The 23,552-nt window shown below is 43.0% G+C and overlaps 1 protein-coding gene across 1 annotated transcript in view; it reads left to right on the top strand.

Annotated features, from left to right (window-relative positions):
* Positions 1-23,552, top strand: part of CUL2 (cullin 2) — a 537,998-nt gene that overhangs the window by 239,848 nt on the left and 274,598 nt on the right. The window contains exons 7-8 of the mRNA XM_085631872.1: positions 8,867-8,963; positions 9,062-9,172. Coding sequence (XP_085487998.1) covers positions 8,867-8,963; positions 9,062-9,172 — 208 coding nt within the window. The remainder of the gene's footprint in view (positions 1-8,866; positions 8,964-9,061; positions 9,173-23,552) is intronic.

Raw genomic sequence — 23,552 nt, 5'->3', positions numbered from 1 at the left:
GTGGCCATCTTGGGAGATTTATTTGTTATGAAGTTTCCTAATTTCCTCATGTACTGCAGTCTCCTCAGGTGTGCCATACTTTTGTCATAAGTAAGACTGTTAGCGCTCTAGTTGTTCTTTAAAACACTCTGGGACATTCTGTCATTGGGCTATACTTGGGCTACATCTCGGTGATATTTGTGCTACATTTGGGCTCTTTTGTCTCCGGTGGCCATCTTGGGAGACTTATTTGTTTTGAAGGTTCCTAATTTCCTCATTTATAACAGTCTCCTCAGTAGGAAATACTTTCAGGTTTTTTACTTTCATTCCATCAAGAAGACATTCAGATGTGTCACACATTTGCCATAAATTCGGAATGTTAGCACTCTAGTTGCTTATTAGATCACTGTAGTAAAGCTACTGCTCACAAGGGAAGTCTGCTGCTGGTATTGAAAGTGCATGTTTCAGTCTGCATGTCAGAATTTTTTAATGAAATAGAAGAGGATTTGAGAAGTCACTCAAAATGTGCCCTCATTTTCTTTCTTCAGCATTAATCATAATTTCTATGGCAAAATGAACCCCCTCATTGTGTTCCTTTTTAAATTAAATGTTTTAAGTGTTACCAGTTTATTCCAATCAAGATGGCTTCAGGTGTGCCATACTTTTGTCATAATGAAGACAGTAAGCGCTCTAGTTGTTTTTAAGAACACTCTGGGACATTCTGTCATTGGGCTATACTTGGGCTACATCTGGGTGATATTTGGGCTACATTTGGGCTCTTTTGTCTCTGGTGGCCATCTTGGGAGACTTATTTGTTATGAAGTTTCCTAATTTCCTCATTTACTGCAGTCTCCTCAGTAGGAAGTACTTTCAGTTTTTTACTTTGATTCCATCAAGAAGGCATTCAGATGTGTCACACATTTGCCATAAATTCAGAATGTTAGCACTCTTTTTGCTCATTAGATCACTGTAGTAAAGCTACTGCTCACTAGGGAAAACTGCTGCTGGTATTGAAAGTGCATGTTTCAGTCTGCATGTCAGAATTTTTTCATGAAATAGAAGAGGATTTGAGAAGTCACTCAAAATGTGCCCTAATTTTTCTTTCTGCAGCACTAATCATACTTTTTATGGAAAAATGAACCCCCTCATTTTGTTCCTTTTTAAATTAAATGTTTTAAGAGTTACCACTTTAATCCAAGCAAGATGGCTTCAGGTGTGCCATACGTTTATCATAAGTTTTAACAACAAATATACATTCTATTCAATATACAGATGGTGGGAGGGTGTTAACTGGGCACCTGCCTTAATGCTATTAATTTTTAAGACCAGTTCTCACTGCGACTTCTAAGAGCCCCTGCAGCTCCACTCTGCCTATTGCTTAAAGATTCAGCCCCCCCCCCCCCGAAATCGGCTCCAGTTCGAGCGGCAAACAGTGTGCGTCAGTGCGCGCCTTGGCATCAGCAACGTGGTGAAGCACGGAGTGTCAGATCCATGCCAGGACAGTGGTAAACAGACGCACGCGGTGCTGCCAGCAGGTGCGTGCGAGGTTGGGTGGCCCCTGCACGACCATTTTCGAAGCTGGGCTGGCCTACGAACAACCGATGTGGTCAGTTTTGGTTTGGGTGTTAAAACACTCTCTTTACCTACGTCAACTTCCTGGCATCTATCAATATTCATCACTTCCTACAAATAGGGTGACCAACTGGCATGGGTGCAAATTCAGGACGGTGAGTGTAAAAATTCAGGACGAAGGGTCAAAATTCAGGACGGGAGGTCAAAATTCAGGACAAAACTTCGGGACAAAAGGTACGTTTCACAGACATCAAAGGTGGTTGCGTAATAGTGTATAAGTAATTCCATCTATATCCAAACATTCATCCATTTGAAAACGTACATATCTTTCCATCCATCATTTCACTCATCCATCCACACTTTCACTCATCCATTCATCCACCCTTTCACCCTATCCATCCGTACACTCATCCATCCACTCTTCCACCCAACCATCTACTCATCCATCCAGCCATTTATCCACTCACCCATCCTTTCACTTACTCATCCATCCACCCAGTTACTCATCCTACCACCCAGTCCCCTTTTCAGTCATCCATTCATCCTCCCTTTCTCTCTTCATTGACCCTTTCACTTAGCCATCCTTCCTTTCTTCGATCTACCCATACTTCAACTCATCAACTCATGAATCCATCCATTGACCCTATCACTCATCCATCCATTCACTCACCGATCAGCCACTTTTTCACTCATTCATCTATCCTTTCGCTCATTATCCATCTATTCACCCTTCCATTCACCCTTTCACTAATCCATCCAGCCATCCCTTACTCACTCGCCCACCTTTTCCTCTTAATTATGAACTGAGCCTTTGTCTGCAGAGTTGCAGACAGAAGAGGCCCATCAAGAATTTCGCCCTTGCTGTCTTCCTAAAGCAAGGGGTGGGGTGGGGGAGGGTTCACTATGCACCTGCACATAGGCAATCTGATAAAGTGGAAGCCATGAGTCCTGCATGATGCACAGTGCCAGGCCATGAGGTGATTGTGTCATGGTGTTTCCAGGGCTTTAAGCGGGATGAAAAAACTGGGGGTCTCTCCAAGGGGCGTGTCTGATGTAATTAATGGTGTTGCAGGGACGAGGTGCACGCGCAGTTAGCTGCCTGCAGACCAGTGTTGCAAACAATACCTCGGGTGAGCATCCAGTTGACTGACTTCAGATGATACCCGGGCGCCAACTGTTGCGCAATTCTAAGTAACACGTATTCGGAGATTGTATAAAGTTTATGGCGCGCATCCGCTTTTAAACGCTCACATTTTGTCACGCACATGGAAATGGCCCCTCATGAGCACAACATCAAACAATTCGGGCAAGCGGAGAAGCCGCTATTGCACTACGATTCTGCCCACAATCTCACAGTTTGTTCTAAAGGAGCAGCTGCGACTCTTGCTCTGGTCTCAATTCACGCCACATACCACTCCCAAGTAAGTGTAGTGGGACAGAGTATTCCCCTTTACCAACACTATTTTTAAGTGAATAGGGTGCCGCCCCTGCTTGGGAATTAATCCAAAACGCAGCTGCATCATTAAACCTAAAACGCAGGACTGGCACTCCTAAATATATTTATTTTCCCGAGAAGTAATTACTGAATCACAACTTCCTGCACCAACAAAAATAAAATAACGTGTGAGAGTGGATAGCCCGACAGCACACTTCCTTCCAGCATCCTGTCAATGAACGCATCCTTCGGCTTCTCACGCGGAGCGGCATAGCCGATGCACTCAGTCACTACTGAAGCAGCTGGACCCGAAATCAGTGGCTGGTGCAGCTGCGCACGCCTCACTCCCCCCACGCCACAAACGACTCAGATCCGCGGAGGCTCCTTCCTACCTGTGATGGTCAATGTGCCGAGCATGCTTCCTCCCCGTCGTCCTCCGGTTACTAAACTCTCCCGATCTCTCCCTGCGTCTTAGTCCCTCTGGTCCAGCAGCGATGCTCTCCGCGCCCGGTTTGAAGCGGTTTATGCCCCTGTGGTGATGAGGAGGATCTGCCCGGAGAGCGCGTCACGCACTGAATCAAGGGGGCGGAGGGTTCCCGTGTCACTCTGCAGACGCCCCTGTGAGCTGCACCCTCAGCTGTCTCTCCTCACTTATCTGCAGACTAGGAGCCGCTGCACTGTGCGCCAAGAGGAGGCAAGTAAGAGCTCCCTCCGTGACGTGACAGACTCCGTTAGGTCACGCACCGTGACGCCAGCACAGAGAACCGCAGGGGCTGGCCCAAAAATTAAACCCAGGGCCGTCATTGGTAGCGTTTTCGCGCGCTACTGGCTTGACGGCCCTGGGGACCCCCACATTGTCCCGCACACGACGCATGTGCAAAGTGCAGTGAACGCCGCGACCGACTCCTTGGGACCTCGAGGTCGGCGCCCGCCCAGGCCACAAAATTGCGCACAACTGTTCAAATATAGCCCAAACAGTAGCCCCCCGCCAGGCATGGTTTTTTCCCCGCACAACTGGGAAAAAAGTCGCCCAATTGTGCGGGAAATAGCCCAATCTGGCAACATTGTCCCAAGATGGCTGCCAACACTTCTTGGATGAAGTGCTGACAGCCAATCAGATCTCAGGATGAGATGTGTTGTTAGGCTCCGTCCACATATATATATGATTTTACTTTTGATTTTCTCAGGAACTACTGAACAGATTGACACCAGACCTGCAAAAGGCACATCCCTGAGCTGAGGACTACCTCTGCCAAATTTCAAGTAATTCTGTTCAGCCGTTCGGGCTGTACCTTGGACTAAAGGTCCCTATGGAAAACTGCATGGGGAAAACGCGTTTTGGGACCCCCCTTTTTTTCAGCCCCCGCTTGACGAATCCCCCCGAGACTTTCAGGGTAGGAGCGGAGCGCCCCACCTATTTTGAAAATTTCGCGAGGATTCGTCAACCGGCGCCAAAGTTATTCCAAATGGAATGTTGCGGATTTCCTATGGAAACACGGTCCTAACTATAACAATCTACTGGCGACCGCCAGTAGATAATGTTATCTACACATAATTAAGAGTTCTCCGAGTCATTTAACTACGATTAAAGAGAACTTTATACATAATGTATAGAGAATTCAATTGAAAAAGTTTGGAGAAAAGAAAACTCTTAATATTTACCAACACTATTAGATTATTACAATTCTGGTCGAAATAATGGACATTACTTAGCTCAAATATATGCCTATTTTAAAACATTTTAAAATGTTGTGAGAAAAGTAAAAACGATTAAAAGTTGAATTGACAGAAAAAGTAATAACTAATAAAGTTGAGTTGAAAGATTACAGAAGGTAAAAATAGCTTCTTTAATTGAGCATTCTAGCATATTTCGAACCGTTCGTATATGTGGTAAAGAACCAATCAAATAGTCGAGTTGATAGTTTCTAGGAAGTAAAAATAAGTGCTATTGAAGTAGTACAAGTGCGCATTCTAGCGTATCTCTATCTATTCGTAAGCACTGTAAAAGAACCTATCAAAAAGAACCGTCTTTGCGTCGCACACACGTAATGACGGCCCGTAAGTACCACCTGGCCGGGAATAGAAAGGATACTCTATTTAAACCATAGAGAAGCGCATAAGGTTGATGAAAGAAGCGATATCGACCAGACGCTCGAGACCATTTTAAACGGCAATACGCCATTGTTGGTTCATCGTTAAACAGGCAAGTCAAAACTCGGAGTAGAAACTAATTGGAAAATAGTGTTATGTGAATATAAAACAAAAGATAGACAATATTTGTGAACTTTGTCGTCTCTTTTTAACCTATGTAGGAATTGAATTTAAAACAGCAAATGTTCGCCATCAATGTGGACAGCTAGCTCTTAATGTAATTTTATCCTTGAATTAGGTAAGCACTTTCTTCCCTGTTACATACACCATGAGAGAATAGTCCTCGCTAAACCTCTCATGTATTAATTTTTTCTGTGCCAATTAATACATACAATCTATGGTTGCTAATCGTGATTAAATAGGGATAATTTGAACATAACATTTTTTGGCTACCATTTTTTACATGAATTTTTTCGTGCCGAGTAATATAAACAATATGTGGCTGTTAAAAACTAGTCCTGACTAACCTCCTTGCATAATAATTGTTTGTGCCAATCAATACTAATAATCTAGGGCTGTTAATCATGAAGGCACATGGATGACAAAAGTATAATAATACGTTTTGGGCTATCAATCTCTGCAGAATTTTTTGCGCTAAGTAATATTAATATTCCTTGAGTGCTAAAAATGATGACCGTGACGATATATGTACAATAATAACCGAGCACGGATTAAAATGAATTAAGAACACAGTAACCACATGTTAGTATTTCTGAAATTGTTTCTAACAAAATGATCTATAATAATTGTTTTTTATTCCTTAGACAATGTAAAAAGCACATTATTTGCTTTATGAAGCAACAAAGGCTCTAGAAAGAAATGCATATACACGTACCCGTGACGTAGAAACTGAGGGTAATGAATATTTTGGTTGTTAAAACATTTTGACAACATTTATTTTATCCAATGTCCTGATTATTCATGTGGACTCTTTCAGCTTAAATTTTACCAAATTTATCAAAGCGGGTGAATCAGTTTCTTTCCAGCAGAAACCCGGCTATAAAGCCTTTAACCCCTCGAGTGCGCACAACGTCTCCCGGACGTCGTGCATTACGGTGGGCGTGTGCGCACAACGGCCGGGAGCCGTCGTGTTCCCGAACGCCGTTTATTTCTCCCGCACGCAAGGGGTTAAAGTAAGCATTGTTATAGGTATCTAAGCACCATCATTGAATAGGTTTGGAAGTGGGACTATGTTACTTCATCTTTTCGGCACTCTACTCTATACTGTTCTAACTGTTTCATTCTATACATTCCTTTTTGATAGCTTCTCTGTTATAAGTGAAGGCAAAAAATGTGTGTGTTTGTGTTTTTATTATGAAAAATGTATTTCTCAGTGTATTTTCCAATTATTATTTTTAGGTAATTCTGTGACATTCCTGTGAAGGCGCAAACTGTGCCGAAACGTGCGTCGAATAATTATTTCTGCCACTCTTGGTTTTAACTGTGTTTTATATATATTATTCACATATTGAGAAATTGTAATTCTGTTGGTTGTATTATGTAATGTCATCAATATGATGTCGTTTTAAATAGCAATTGTTTTTTAAACTATCATTTAATTAATTGAAATTAAGTTTCCATTAAAACAGATATCTTTTTGGACTTTACACAAAGTTTTGTAGAATTATTACTTTTAAGTTATATTGTTATATTTTGACACATTGTGTATTGCGTAGGAATTTTTTATCGAATACATTGTCAGTTCCGTTACATAACCACTTTTTTAAGTATACATGGAGGTAGATCCCTCACCTTACCACTTCTCGTAGCATGACCTCTACTGAGGACTACGAAGACTGGGCTTCCAGGTTAAAAGCGGCTTACTTGAATGAACTGTGGCAAACTGATATAGAAAAGGGGCGGGGTTGCCATGGGAACAGGGGATGAATAATTCCCTAGATAGGTGATTTACAGAACTTGCATAAAAAAGCACATCATTGGATTTTGATATTTATTCCTCCCAAGCCCTAACTAATGTCTACATTAGAACCAAAATCTTACTGAAATTAGGAGATTTACAAATGGACCACACTGACACCCAGTCATATTTAATATTTTTCCATAGGCTACTCGTAGGCAAGTCCTGTTGTCATCTTTTTTTATCAGTACTTGAAGAGCAAGCACCAGTGTGTGGCCTTGATGCAGGCTGTTTGTCATACATTGTCCTTCTAGAACGCCAGAATTCTCTCTTGCTCCCAGAGAGGCTCTCACATTGACTTTATATAAGATTTCTCATCATCACTATGAGAAAAAATGAGCCTCATAATCTGGGATGTAGGGTTTCAATAGAACATGTGAGTTCTCCTGCTTTTTTTGTCTAAAGCTACTGTGTTTCCCTCTGACTATTATATTGCATAAATGTATAACATATGAACAATTGATACAATATAAACCTATACTAAAACATTGTTTTTACTGCAAATACACATATAAATGCAGTTGCAAAAAATATTATGCTTTATAGAATATTTGTTAATGGTAATATGTTAATTAAAAAAAAAAAAAATGCTGAGCGAGGGCTCAAAAGCAGAAATAGAGCAAAGTGTATGACAAAAGCATGGCTTTAATCTGTGTTGAGTAGCCAGTAGGCAGTGCCGATAGGGCCACTGGTTGTGTCTGAAGGCTGTGCACTGCCAAACATGCAGTGGTATTGAGGAAAGTGTCTGGCTGATGGCTTGGCTCATTACCTACTGTGTATTGTCACAGGCACAGGCATCGGGGAAAGCAGGGTTACTAAGGCAATGTCCTAGGCACATTGGGCAATGTGGTCATGTGTAGATATATGGGCTTTGCCCAGTACATACTACAGGTAGCAGCTCAAGTATAGCGTTAGAAAGCCCTGTACATTATTTGGTTTTGTGTTAAGGGAGTACTACTACTAATTAAATGCACTTATTACTGATGCGTGGCATAGGAACTACATAACAAATAGCACTTCTCCAAAACTTAGAATGACCCCATTCCTCATTACGTTTCTTGTTTGTTTTAGCTACCTGCTTCTGTTCCATGCAAACAGTAAGTCAGTTATTGAAGACTAATGGAACATGCCCCTTTCACACTAGCATGTGATTCTAAACAACAGTTGTAGAGCATTATACAAATGATGAGCACTCCAGTTACCATTGTCCTTGTATAGTGGTCTGAGCTTCTGTTCCAGAGGAAAGTAGGAACAAGTTGGTACCTGAGGGTTGGAAGGGTGGAGCGCTGTATGAACTTAATTGGCATGTGCACTAAGCTTTGCATTTTGTTAGGGGAGGGAGAGGGACATTGGTATTGTTTTCATTTTTATTTACATCTGGATTTTTTGGGTAATTTTCCTCTGTAAGATGATCCACCCAGGCAGTGAGTTGTGTAGCTATATGACCACACAAGGAGCTTTGTATCTATTGAGTGTGCAGTGACGAAAACTAAATAAGAGCCTTTACGCTGAGACTTAGATCACGATTTGGGATATATTTGTAAAAATAACATCTGTCACAAGGCCAAGCCACATTGAAGAGCTATATATAGTTCTATCTGCTGAGTGCTAGTATTGTATTTAATTAACACATCAGATGTGTACACTCTTTATAACAATTTATACAGTCTACACCTGGCAGTGCTCGGTTTGCTGTTCTTCCTGTGCAGTTACTTTTTGAAACATTAAATAATGTTGAGTCTCCCATGTTCTGTTTTCCGCTCACCCTCTCACAGCTCTCACTGTTTCATTTTTTCTCTTACTTATTTTAGTGATCGATGTGGGGAAGACCCAAATCAGAAAGTAATCCATGGGGTTATTAACTCGTTTGTTCATGTTGAACAGTATAAGAAAAAATTTCCCCTTAAGGTAAATTTGAATTTACATCCATATGCGCAAGTCCTTTAATTTACTGTTTTAGGTTGATAAGCAACAAGCACTGTGTTGATGATGCCTTAATTTTTCAGTTTTATCAGGAAATATTTGAGAGTCCTTTTCTGGCTGAAACTGGGGAGTATTACAAACAGGAAGCTTCAAATTTACTACAAGAATCAAACTGCTCACAATATATGGAAAAGGTGAGAAACGTCTCAATCGTACACGTGTGCAACACAGAGGCTCCTGGTATGCCTTCTTCCTTGTTTCTTTATCTTTGGAGTTTTTACTTTTGGTAATTGAGTATGTGCTGCAACTAGCTTGACTTAAGTTTGAGATCAGATATTCTTCTGTTATTTTCACAATTGATTAAAGAAGTGTGCTCTACTTTGTTTGGGGTTGACTTCATTGTACCTCAAAAGTGAGAAGTAACTGAACTCTATATTGTGACTAACTTTTTGGACGAGTTGATTGTATGCTCCAGGTTCTAAATGCTAAGTCTATCTAAAATCACCAAAGCTGCACATTAATTAGACTGAATTGCATCTCTAAAAACCATTTATTCTCTGTGCTTACTAATGTTTTTGAGAAATTCACTATATGCTTAGAAGTGGAGTAACTTGAAGTGCGTTACTACTCAAAGTAACGTGGATAATGTGATCCCTTTATTTACAGCTTAATCCCTGTACTGCTGATGTCTTCATTGTGCTGATAGCAGAATGGAATTACATTTGTTTTAGTATTAATTATCGAGTTTAGGCCTCTGTAAATGTATTCGCCTAACCCACATTAGAGTGAGAGAGACCCCCATGATATAAATGTTTGTACATGTATTTTAAATAAAATTGGCTAATCCCTCTCAAGTTAACTTGCGCTTTCTTAGAAACCCTAGTCATGTTTTAAAAAAGAATACGATTGTCAAACTCACTATGTCAGAAGGTCCTGGGTGATATATCATGCAACTCCGAGAGCAGGTCTTTGTTCTCGGGTTTTGACTCTTAAGCACTAAAGACATTGCACTGCCAAGGGACCGAACACTCTGAAATGACCATATGACTGGGCCAATTATGCTCAAAGGCTCCCACTGAAGGGCAGAGAAGAATGGGATAGGGAGCTGTCTTACAAGTGGCTCACCAACAAGTTCTTACCTGAGCAGATGTAGCAGTAGGAGTAACTGGCCAGACTCCAAGCTTCTTTCGTTGAACCATTGTTACTGGGGCTGACTGCCTTGTCGTACTTCTGGTGCATCAATAGGTCCCTGCTGAAGGGTGTACAGGCTAATCTGTCTCAGTTGCATCAGCGTTGGGTGGTGGATTTGGGGGCAGTTGTTTGATAACTCAACTTGGATAAGTGCTCTGTTCTGCGCCCCCATGGTATCTTGTACTGCTAGGTTTAAATTAATCAAAGTTCATTTCTTAAACTGGACGTACCTTACTAATCATTGCATCCATGTCATGTTCCCTTGGGCTTCATTGATTTGCCCTCGATGCAGCATGCATGATGCAGGCTTTTATCATATGGTCTGGGCCTGCTCAGTACTGGCTCCATATTGTGACACTGTCCTGCAAGTTATCCGCCGGGCCACGGACAGACCCTTTGAGTGGTCTCCACAGCTGCGCTTGCTTGGCTTTTATAGACTTAGTGCTGCCCATAGAGTGACTGATAGGTTTGCAGACTTGGCACTTATCCTTGCCCGTAGGCAATTGACAGTGAGCTGCGAGTCTGCTGGAGGCCCGACCTGTATAGATGGTAGAAGGAGCTGATCAAGTGGGCAGACTGTGAGAGGGAGGCGATTGGGAAGGAGGCCAGAGAGGTGTGCAGGGTCCCGATATTACCCGCATGGGTTGCCTTTTAGTTAGTCTGTTTCAGAATGGATGCCAAGGGTCCGGTCTTGGTGGAAGAGAGGCTCTCTGGGGTTTCCTTGCCGGACCCCGACTCCTTGCCATGTTGCCCAGTTCCACTTATGTTGCCTGAGCTGGTGCTGTCCTGGGACCAGAGGCATCCCTGCCAGTTGGATTGCTATGAGTGATGTGGAGGTGGCGTGCCCTTACTAAGACTACCTTTGTTGTCCTGCCACTGTTTGTCTGCCGTTCCAGTGAACTAATCTTGAGTACTGCTGTTTCAGCTACACTCCACTTTTGTAAATCTCCATATCGGTTGCTGTCTCACTTGCCTTGCACATCTGCTTCATAATTATTCTGTTGTGTTGTACTGTGTACATGAAACCTGCAATAAAAACACACACATATATAGTGTATCACAGTGATTATAAAGTGTGGGGCTTCCTAATAAAGGAAGCAAGCCTTCTCATACAGAATCCATCTAAAGCAGCCATTGAAAGAGAAATAATTATGTATAACAGGGGCAGCCCACAACCACCTGGAATTAGGAGCATTTAAACAATAATAAAGACGGAAGTTCCAAATTGAACATCAAATAAGAATGCAGTACAACACAATTAATTAGGATTTAATTATAACAACACTGCAAAAGAATACTTGAATTCAAGTAGACTTGCATAAAAAAGTGTATTTCAATTAAATCAGTATCTAACGAAATAGTGCCCTCTGATCAGGTGATCACATTTCTAGTGACAATAATGTAGTGCAATAGTGTGTACAAGATGGCAATGGAACAGTGGTAAGGATATATGCATGGTTGTACAATTCCACTGTAAAAAAATCCAACCCCAGTTCAACTGTATTTGTTCATGGTTGCATAAGTGTCACGGCGTTTCGATTTGTATTGACTAAATGGTCCTCATCAGGACAAAGGAAAGGATCTGGAGCAAGAGCAAGTCGTTGATCATAATCCTGGTAGGTAATCAAAAGATGTGTTTTTAAATGGAATGTCCAGAAAGAATCTGGATCATTGGACTGCAAAGATGTCAGCTAAGCATAGGGATGGCAGCAAGAAGTCAGCATCCTGACGCAACCCACCCGACCCTCCCATCCACCGCCATCCAGCGTGATTTTCTAAGGCGGGCGGTCGTGTTCAGAGGGCTGCTGTTTGAGTAATTTGCTGCTGCTCGATCAGATATTGTACTTGAGTGGCAGCAAAATCCACTCAAATGGCCGTACACTCCTGCACAACGCATGGTGCCGTTTGCACTGATTTTTCAGCGTGCTTGCTCTAGCGGCGCAGAATTGCAGCAAGAGCAGCGTGGGCTGCCTATTTTCCATCTGTTTGCGCAACTCTGCGTATTCTTGCAGAGTTTTTATGTAATTATGCAGATTTACACAGAGTGTAACTGCATGAGTTCCTCCCACCTCTACTTTAAGAGTCATTCACTAGAATCCTCGCCAAGTCTAGTCCCAAAGGAAAGTCGGGATGGAGAAGGACAGGATCAAAAATGTGTGACTCTATTTGCCAAACATATCCTATATTAGCAGTCATCCACTTGGGTTCAGGAAGAAATTGATTTGAACAGTTGCACTTTGAACCGGTCATAGCAAATAAAATTAGTAGGGCACATAGACCTCACCAGGGGTAGTAAGTGCTATATAAATGCAATTGCAGTACAATACAGTTGCATGTGGTATGCGTTTACTGGCACCACCAGAACATTTCAAGTAAACTTCCTTGCAATCTCAGCTTCCTACAGTGAGGACTTCAAGTTCCACTCCCAATCCAGACGAGCCACTTATTATGCAAAGCACTGCAAAACTTGAAGGGTACAGGAAGAAAGGGATTAACAATCTTCTTTGAAAATTCATATCTAATAGCAAGGTAAGGCAAACCTCTCGGACATGAAACCCTGTGTAGGGCTGTAAATAAGGTAGGTTTAGATACCAGAGAAAATAATACAAACAGGGAAGAAGTATAAGAGTTCATACTATGGTAGGCATATATATTCCAACAGGCCATAAGGAAAATAGTTTCAGATTTTCAGTCCATCTTCAGTTTTGCTGATGATAGCACAGATAATGTAATAAATAGGAAATGGTGCTGGTTAGAGTATTCTATGGCAGGAAACTCTCCACTCAAACATGCTCTGTGTAATGGAGTGCAATGAAAATATGAGATTTAGTAGGTTTAAATCTAAAGGACAACCAGGCCCAACACAAACAGCTGTGCATTTCGATGGTGCTCCTACTGATGGGATGTAATGAAGGGATTGCAGCATTCCTAAAGGGAGACATTCCATTTCTGCAACCATTCCATGATGTAGTTGACAAACCTAAGCTGTGAATGCTTGATAATGTGAAAACCTCCTGCTTTATTAGTCGGCTTAAAAAGGAAATTGAAATGGATTTTTACATTTTACAGTTATTTTCCTTAATGGAGAAGAGACACCAAACAAAATTCAAGAATTATTCCCTTAAAACTTTGCCTATTTGAGTGATATTATAAAGTTTGGGTATACAGCAAAGCAAGACCTCTGACAGCCATGCAACAGAAATTGTGGACAGTGGTTCTGCCCCTAGGACAGGTTGCTGCTAGGACTGATGCTTTTATGTTGAAAAAAGTAGGAAAATTAACTGGAATTGTGTTATTCGACTGTAAATCTTTTTCACAAACACTTTTTTGTAAGGACAAAGTAGAGGACAATGTAGCCCTATAGGCTACAACTGTGAAGATCTGAAAAGAGAGACCGTGCCTTTAAGGGCTCACAGCCCACCAGTATCCCATCATGCCCAGCAGTTGCCTCAGTATATTTTTTTCTGGCTCCTGGTGACAAGATCTTGGAGCAGAGATCAGACTTTCTAGTTTTTTTTCTCTCAAAAATCTCACTGATTTTTTACAACTAGTTAACTCGATGGATTTAATCTCTCCTTGTGTTTTTCTGGTCTTTTGAGACAGAAATATTTTTTCCTTTGTCAAATAAAATGCCATCCTTATTTGTCAAATGTCCTGCTTATTAAAGAAAAAAGGCTAAGTCAGACCCACATGACGTTTGTATCACCCGCCTTCCTGAAAGTCATGTTCCTGACAGATGTCCACACTGCAGGACCTGTTCCAGATGTACACTGAGAGACAGGGAGAAGATTGGCCTCAATGGGACAGAAGAGTGGTGCAGGCAGCAAAAGGCGCAAATGCAGGTGGGACGCCAAAAGAGTGAGGTGAGGGTCAGTCCTCTGCTAGGCACTTCCACCTTCCTCTGAGGACTCCAGGTGAGCGAGGTCCAGAAAGAGCCTACCATCAAAAACGATGTAGGTCCAGGTTGACGCTAAGGACATCGAGACAAGGTACAGTGCCTACATCCTCGCCATCATGAGCTGGGTCGACATCAAGACATAGGAGTTTCTTTTTTTTATATGTCTTTATTGCCATTTAGATTTACATATTGATGTACATGTACAAGGGCAGTAGTCACCTCAGTGGGATAATAGCATTTTGAATGACAGTAATTGTATTTCGTGTTATCAGAGCCATACATTGTATATTACTAAGTACATGCCTTAAGTACATTTTTTACAATAAGATCCGTGACCATCAATTGTCACATAACCACTCCCTGCACTCTTTACCCATTTATTCTCCAGGGAGTTACAAGTATCCTCCCATCGTACAGACATATTAAACAAACAATAATAAAACCATTTGTCCCAAACTCTGGGAAACTGCTTAACAGTGCATTGTCCAGTGGGTCTGTTTCCCTATATCATTGTAAAGGCTAACCTCCTCCCAGGGGGAAAATGTATGTGCCTCTATATGAAGGATCTCTATGCAGAGGGTGGGGGTGGAGGGGGTCTGCCACCCAGTCAGCCTGCTCAGCGATCACATCCCTCATCTTCCTGCGGGACTTGAGTGGGGTATTCTCTACACTCTGTTTCAGCCGTACTCCCTCCCAAATGTACATCATTCCTAAAATCCCATGCTCTCAGCACCTCTGTCCACAGTCCCGCTAATGGGCGGCAACAGACCCTTCGGGCATCCTTCCTCTGTCTTGTCCTTTTTTCCGCTCTGGGCAACATGTCCCCATTTCTTTCCTAGGCTGTCACCGTAGGACCTGCCGCTGTCATCCACGTCAGCGCTATCTGTCTTCGTGCTAGCACCTGGGCTAGGTCTGCAAATCTGGAATCCACACTTCTCGCCTTTGGTCTGGGGAACAATCCCAGGAGGCAGACCTCCGCCCAACAAGGGAGTGCACGAGCCAGTGTCTTGTTGATGTAATCGATCACTGACCCCATAATCCCCGCAATTTTGCGCACTCCCACGCCATGTGAGCGAATCCTTCATCTTGCACTCTACATCTAGGGCAGTAGCGAGCTTCCCCTCCATACATGATGCGCAGTCTATGAGGTGTCCGATAAACCATGTGGATATAGCTAAATTGGATAAGCTTGAATTTGGTGTTCCTGGACACCCGTTTTGGGCTCCCCAAGACCCGATTCCATACTTAGTCCAATAAGTCTCTCCCTATTATTGCCCCCATCTTTCAAAGGTTCGGTCCAAGGGTGTCTTGACTTTCTCCAACCGTGCTCTATAGAGCCACTTCACTGTGTGTCTGGCTCCCCCTAATGTTACCAATGCCTGGAGAACTCCACGAGGTTTCGGTTCTTGACGGCCACTCTCCCGTGGGTCCTCAAACGTTTGCACCACTGAGTGATAAGTTTGGAATTGTCCGTGAGGTGGGCTGTATTGGCATTAAAAAAATGGTCTAGAGGATTAGTAGCCCGTATTGGAAGCAGTCTCCCACTATGACGATCTCAGCAGACGTCCACTCCGACAGCTGAGCTCTTGAGAATAGAGTGAACGGGACACCATGCGGGACCCCAACCAGGGGCAAGAGGAGTCCAGCCCGTGCGCTGGAAGCACATCTTCCAACACCGCAATGCCATCTGTAGCAGCACCCCAGGTTCCGGAATAATCACCGGGTTCGTGAGCTTGGCCAACAACAATCCTTGGTTGTCTACCAGGCCTATGAGACACAGGAGGTTGACTTAGAAGGATACCACGACATCAAGACACAGGACAAGTTTGATGTCTAGAAGTCTGTTGAAGTTGAGACATGAGAGAATCGTCGGATATTCCAGTGCTGTGAAATGAGTCTGAAAATCAAGACATTTACCATCCCCCTCTGACTCTGAATACTCCAGGATGTATTCTCCATCGTTGCCCGTCTTACTTACAGACTATCCTATGCTTCCCCCTGCCACCACCTTCCACTTACTTCGTCAGCACTTCTTCCACATCCACAGACGCCTCTGGAAGCAACTCTGCCGGTGAAGCCTCCTGCTTCTCCTTGAAGATAAAGATCTCCTCATTCCAGATCTTGTCTCAGGAGCACAAGTGCATTTGATACATCGGTCTTGACACTCCTGTTCACGATTATCTTTTCGTCACACGCAACACTACCCTCATGCATGTGCTAAGTCTGGAACACAATTAAGACACAGATCTCCCGGGTCTTCCTCCAGCGCTGGCAGATATTCACCAACACTGACCAGTTCTCCCCAGCCAAGGCACCCTCCAGTGAATGACGTTTACCCCTTTCAAGAGAAGCTTGTGCCGGGGCCTCAAAGTTGATCATACGAATGCCTGCCCCAACTACATTAACATCCGTAAACTTCGAGACGCTTCACCAATGGGCGGTGTCCAGATCCCTCTTACTGCTAGTTCTAGGTTTATTAGAACCCGTCATGGAGCTGTTCCTTACACCGGCTGCAGCCAGATCAGCTCTGTCGAAGGTCCAGGAAAAGTATAGACCTTTGGAGCAGGACCAGTTGTTTCATTCAGATCCTCCCCCTTATTCAGTGGTCATCCTAGTGCACTTTACTGCTCTTTTGTCTACAATTCCTCCAGACGAAGAGAGTAATAAGCTTGATTCCTTGGGACGCAAGGTATGTGGTACAGCTGCCACTACCATAAAAGCAGCAAGTGCATCTGCCCTACTAGCCAGATATGATACAAAATTATGGGACTCCTTGGAGCAGTTTGCAGAAGACTTCCCAAGAGATCAAAAAGAGTAGATGTTGAGGACATGACGGTCTCCAACCAGGTCATTAGTGCTGCTGCCGATTCTTCTCTGTTGGCAGTCCACTTATACTGTCAAGGGTTGGCACTTAGACGGCAATCTTAGCTTTGCCTTACAGCCCTCAAACACAAATCTCAGTAGAGGATTCTTAATCTTCCCTTCTTGGGATATACCTTATTTCACAGTCATTCCAATGACGAAATGGCTCAAATGAAGACTCAGATGGGGACCTTCAAGGCAGTGGGTCTAGAAAAACTCCGAGACCAACGTAGGCACACTTACAAGCCTTATGAAAGACGTTTATACCTGCAGAGGGTTCAAACCCCTCAATGGTCACAAGGGTCCATATGTACGATTGGATTTGGATTTCCTAAATGTCCGAATCTCCCTTTAGGGCCATTAGGAAATGCAAAATGCCATGTTCCTATGTTTGAAATGCATTCTCTATGGTGCAAAATACAATTTCTACCTTGCAGAAATCACATTTTCAGAATCGCAAAATAGGTAATTGCAAATAGGGATTTCCTATTTACGATTCGGTAACCACATGTATAGCGGATTCCCTAATTGCAGCAAGTTGCAAAAAGGCCATTTAGGAAATGCAATTACCATTGAATCAGATCCGATGGTAACCTGGTGCAAACATCAAAAAGGCACCCATGAGATGCCTGCTGTTAGATGAGGGTTTGTCATGATGACCTCAGTACCATATAGGTTAGGTGCTGTTGTTGTTTAAAGATCTGGTCGGACTCTCATATGCAGTGAAGCACAGAAAACGTAAAGCATGAACAAAGTGACCAAAATTTAACCTCCGGTTATTTGAGTTAATGGGTTAGTTGAGATACTGTTTGCTGTTTTTTTCCTTTGCTTTAAATTAGGTGTTGTGCTGAACAACCCAATGGGTCCCATCAGAATAATGAAAATCCACCCGGGCACCTTAAATACTTTGATATCAATGAGTGCCAAGCACAAAGCCCAACGCCTCTTCCTGGAACCCCTTTGCATCTGAAAATACTTTGGGAGCAGCTGAAGTAATGACTCGTTACTGGCCAGTGTCTGGTAACTTCTCAGTTACCAGTCGGAGCCTGGAGGCCCAGGTACATTGGACACACATGGAGTACATGGGCTATTCAGGTTCTGATTTGTCAAGGAGTAACCACTTTGTGGCTTGTGTGGTTTGGCATGGGTGCTGCAGAATTGGGTCATGCCAAATGAACTACATATACTTGAATCCAGGACTGAAAAAATAAAGAGAAAGGATAGACTGCTCAGAGCTCTTAGACAAACTTTGTCACTTTTTGTATGGTTACCACCTTCCAGTTTCATTCAAACGTGGGGATCAGGTTTTTTCAGAACCAATATCAACTGAAGAAAAAAAGCTCAGAACTGCTGAGTTTCTGTGATCTCTCTCCCTAGACTAACACAATTCATTAGCCGCCAAATTAACGCCATTATAGCGCCTAATTACATAAGCACTAGAGGAATATTTTGGGATCGTCTCTGTTTCAGAAGGTGCTAGGACCGTTTGTATTTTCATTTTTTCACTTTTTTTGTTCACATTTAAGTTTTAATTGCAATATATTTTTCTGTTGTAAATAAAGCACTGACTGGACAACGATGCATAATTCGGGGTGCAGGCCTTAACGTCACTGCTGCTTATATTACCTGGGCAGAGTAAGCCCTAGCTAGGAATACAGGCATCCCAAAAGCAGTGCATGGGTACCCAGGCGGTAAAGACAGCTAGTCGCCAGTAGGCTACTGACAAAACACCGGCTGCCCCTAGACCCGTAGAAAAGGGCTACAAATGTGGCGGACACTAAAGCAGAGGCTTAGTGGACTTTGCTGTGGTTACTGTTTAGTATTCCTTGTGCCATGCTAATGTTGGGGCTCGATGGGCTGCCATGCCTGACTCTCTGATGCATGCACCACACACCTGTCACAGGCACTGTGCAAGGATGCATCAGTGCACGGCCATTCCTACAGACCTACAACAAGTAGAGTCTGGTGCAACTTAGACCTTTTCCTGCAGATCTGTTCTGCGATTTTGGACTCTGTGATGAAATATGAATTGCATATTAGAAAAATTAAGCTTTGGCTGTGATAGTCATGAGGAGCCCAGTTGAAACCCAGCTTCATCCTAAGCCGAGGAGACTATTACGCTCTGCTCATCGGAGATTTCACAGCTTTCACCCTCCAGTTGAGCCAAGGCTTCCTACCTGTGACTCAAGATCTGCACTCGCTTGAAATCACCCTGAACCTCTGTAGCACCAGGTGGGAGGATGAGGTCCTAGGATTCTGCTATTCCTGGAGGGGAGGCTGAAGCCGAGGCCAGGACAAAAGGCCCTGCAACTTTGGTCTCCCTGGAAGAGAGTGGCCAGATTAACAGACAAGATGAGTTTTGCTGCACTGGAGGGCAGGCACAACATAAACACAGAGCCAAGATCTGTAGTCCAGCTGACCTGGACAGACTTAGGGTAGCAAAAACTGCATTCTTATCAGAGCTAGACTGAGGACAGGCCATAAACACTGCAGTCCTGGAGAGTCTGAAATTATCTTGTGGTAATCATCCGAGTCTGTGACTCGATGGTGGAGAGGGAGACAGTTGAGAAGATCACAGATGAATGTGTGGAAGCATATGTCGGCTCTTCATGGTCCTAAAGAGAACTTTAGGTTCCTCCTTATACCGCAGTGTAAGTGGGCATGGTTGCTCTGTTTTCAAAATTGTGATTTACTATTTGGCAATCGCAATTTAGCGATTTCCTAATAGCTAATGCAAATTCATAGGAATCGCAATTAGGAAATTGCAGGATACATACGTTCTGTTTTACGATTCCCAAATAGCGATGTCTACAGATTCACAAAGGACGCAGGGGCTCCGACTCTTGTACCGTATGGTTATTTTCTCAGGTTCACCAGTCCTTCACCAAAACCAAACCTTCCACCCACCATCTACAAATGCTCATAAGTGAACATTTTTCTGCAGAAGCAAGCAGTGGAGGGCGCTCCTCTCAGGCAAAAAGGCATGGGGATTTATTCCCGTTATTTTCTGGTGAAAGGCCCCAAAAACTAATTCGAGACCATACTAGATCTGAAACTCGCCAACAAATGGATATGGAGAGAATAGTTTAGAATGTTAGCATTACATCATATTTATCCTTATATCCATCAGAGAGACTGACTCTGCTCAATAGATCTTCAAGATGCGTACTTTCACTTCTGATAGCCAGACAGCACTGCAAATTTCTGAGATTTGTTGTAGGTTCCCATCACTATCAGTACAAGGTACTTCCTTTTGGATTCAAATGAGACCCCAGAACTTTTTCAAAGTGCATGGCATTGGTCGCCTCACATCTCAAGAAGCTCTGGATATTCATCTAGCAATACCTATACGACGGGTTTATCAAAGTGTCAACTCAACAAGAAGCGCAACTTCATTATCGGATGACGATCTGTACTCTCCACCGATTAGGCCTGCATGTCAATCCCAACCAATTGATTTCAGCTCCAGTCCAGTCTCTGCATTATCTAGGTGCCACCATCAGCACCATACAAGCAAAACTGTATCTTTTGAAGGAAAGACTGTTATCCATCCGTCTGAAATGTCACTCTTTTATGAAAGCCTCTCATCCCACAGTGAGAAGTGTAATCTCTTCTGGACTCAATGGCATTGTGCCTATTTCTGACATGAAATGCCCATCTCCACATGAGACGCTATCAAAAAGGACTGGAGGATCAGTGGGATCAACTCTGGCAACTGGGAGGACAACACAACACTTAAAGTGAAGCAGTCCCTCAAATGGTGGTGTAAACAGAAAAATCTCCTTCAGGGGATGCCCTGTCATCAAGAGATACCCTCTCAGACAATAATAACAGATTCCTCTCAGTTAGGTCGGGGAGCGCATATAGATCATGGTCGAATCCAGGGATCCTGATCTCAGAGATAAAGGATTGATCACATCCACTCCTCGAGCTACAATCGGTTCATCTAGTGCTGAAGGCTTTTCTTCGATTCTGCAAGTCAAAATCTCTTCTTTTCAGACGGCCAGCACGACAACAATATACGTCTTGACCAAACAAAGGGAAACAGTATCCAGAGCCTTGCATCACCACAACCCATCTACCAGGGGCTCAAAATGTTTAAGCAGGCTCCCGGAACAGGATTTTTCAGGAAAACCACAAGTGAGTTCTTCACGAGGAGGTCGTGCAAAGCATCTTCTGCATGTGGGGTTTTCCTCACATAGATGTGTTCGCAACCTCAGAGAACAAAAAATGCCCAAATTTCTCCTCTAGGTATTGCTTACCAAGGACTCTGGAGAATTACCTATGGATCGATTGGTTCAGGCAATTCCTCTACGCTTTTTCTCCAATTCCCCTGATTCCATCAGTAATAATCAAACTGTCTTACTCGAGGTCCAGAATGTTTTGATAGTTCCGTAGTGGTCCTCACAATGGTGGTTTACAGGCCTGCACATGTTGGAGCGTCCACACATGAAGCTGCCTTGCAGACCAGACCTTCTCATGAAATTCCAAGGTCAGATGGTTCATCCCAATCTCTCCTCTTCGAGTTTGGCAGAATGGCTCCTGAACTAGTTCAGTATGGACATTTGAACCTTCCACAAGAATACAGTTATATTGTCAGTGGCTAAGCGCCCATTAACTCGCTTATTCTTTCCAATGAAAGAGATTTTGTATCTGGTGTTCTAACAAGAACTTTGATCCAACGAAGTGCCAAGAAGATGCTATTCTTCCATATTTTCTTTAGCTAAATCAGGCTTACAGTCCTCTTCCGTTAAAGTTAATTTGGTGGCAATTACTACTTATAGGAAATGTCCTTCACAAACCTCTTTCTTAAAACTTCCTGTGTTTAAAGATTTCTTAGAGGATTTGAAAAATGTTTTCCCTCCTATACATTGCCCCTTCCCTCCCTGGGAATGGAACGTAGTGCTTTCATGCCTCATATAGACCCCATTAAACCTATCCATAAAGCCTCATTGCAACACCTTTCATGGAAAACTGCGTTCCATGTAGCCATTGCATCAACATGTAGGGTTAGTGAGATTCAGGCTTTATGTTGTCACAAGCCGTATACTGTATTCCATAGTAGTAAGTTGGTTATGAGGCCTCATCCGAAATTCTCTCCAAAAGTTGTTTCGAATTTCCACATTAACCAGACCATTTCTTTAGCTACTTTTTTTCCAGGACCCTTCCACTCCAGCTGAAAATTCTTTATTCTCTAGATGTCAGACAAGCCTTAAAATTGTATCTGGACAAAATAAAGGATATCCACAAGTCTGATCAATTGTTTGTAAACTCTGGCCCTGTCCGTACAGGTTTAGACGCGTCTCAACAATCTATATCCCAATGGATAGTGTCTTGCAACCTATTAAGCTACCAGAAAGCAAATAAGGTTCTTTCGTAGGAGATCCCTATGATAGTCATAAGCTTAGAATAGTCCCACTCGTGAATGGATCCCGGAGCACTTTCCCTATAATATCTTCTTAAGTTTAGACGCTCATCCATCTTCAGGAAGACCTGCAAATCACTTAAGAAGGAACATATTGTGCAGCCTATAACTACAGGGAGGGTGTTCATCAAATTATACTTACAAAAGAGGAAAATACCCATGAATATTGGAAGCAAAATGTAAGTAAAGGTGTGCAAACCTCTTTCCCAACCCATTTTGTAAGAGCAGAAGATGGATAGGAGGACAGTGGCTGATATTATGTGATATTATCAGTGGCTGATATATAGGCTGATATTATGTGAAGTTTAAACAGCATCTGCAAAGAGAGACCGCAGCTTTAAGGGCTCCCAGACCACCAGTATCCCATTATGCCTAGCAAGGGGAAGTTGCCTCAGTTCTTTTTTCCGGCACTTGGTGACAGGATCTAGGAGCACAGAGCTCGGCCTTTTTAGGCCTTTTCTCTTTAAAAAGTACTTTGGTTTTTGACTTCATTTGCAGTTTATCATGTCTCCCTTGCAGTTTCTGCCTTTTTCTGACCAATAATTTGGATATTTTGTCACTAAAATAACTTTTTATTTTTATAATTGTCCTGATTGGAGAAGCAACAATCTATAATTTTTTTCATGAAAGAAAAAGAACGACAATCTTTGTTTGAAGACTTCAGAGCGAGGAGAGGTCAGTCTTTTACCAGGGTTCTGTCATCTACTCTTCCAGAGCGAGGAGAGGGTCAGAGATCTACCAGGGCTCTGTTTTTTACCTTTGAATAGCGACGAGAGGTTTACTTCTCTACAAGGGCATTATCAGGTACCTCTGGACGCGGATGGTCCAAAATGACAGGTTACGCCTGAAACGACATTTCCGAGAGGATCGATGTCGAGAAGAGGTACAGCATTGATTTCTTGACGTCAAGGGCTGATTTGACATCGAAGGACGGGTCAACACAGGGTAAGTCCTCTCCCTTATACCATCCATGCTAGAACCGACGTCAAGGAATGGATCAACATAGGTGTGCAGCTCTGTTGACTTCGAGAAGGGTCAAAGTCGAGGCATACAGCCCCATCTACGCTGAGAACTGATCGATGTTGACCTATAACAGGAGGTTGACATCAATGAGTGCACCTGTGTTGACGTCGAGAACCAGTCTACCTCTAGCTGTGATGGGAGACCAACGTGGACGAGTAAATTGAAGTTGAGCCAT

Source organism: Triturus cristatus, chromosome 10, assembly GCF_964204655.1.
Source record: "Triturus cristatus chromosome 10, aTriCri1.1, whole genome shotgun sequence".
Classification (NCBI taxonomy): domain Eukaryota; kingdom Metazoa; phylum Chordata; class Amphibia; order Caudata; family Salamandridae; genus Triturus; species Triturus cristatus.
The sequence above is the reverse complement of the archived record's forward strand: the minus strand, read 5'-3'. Positions and strand labels throughout refer to the sequence as shown.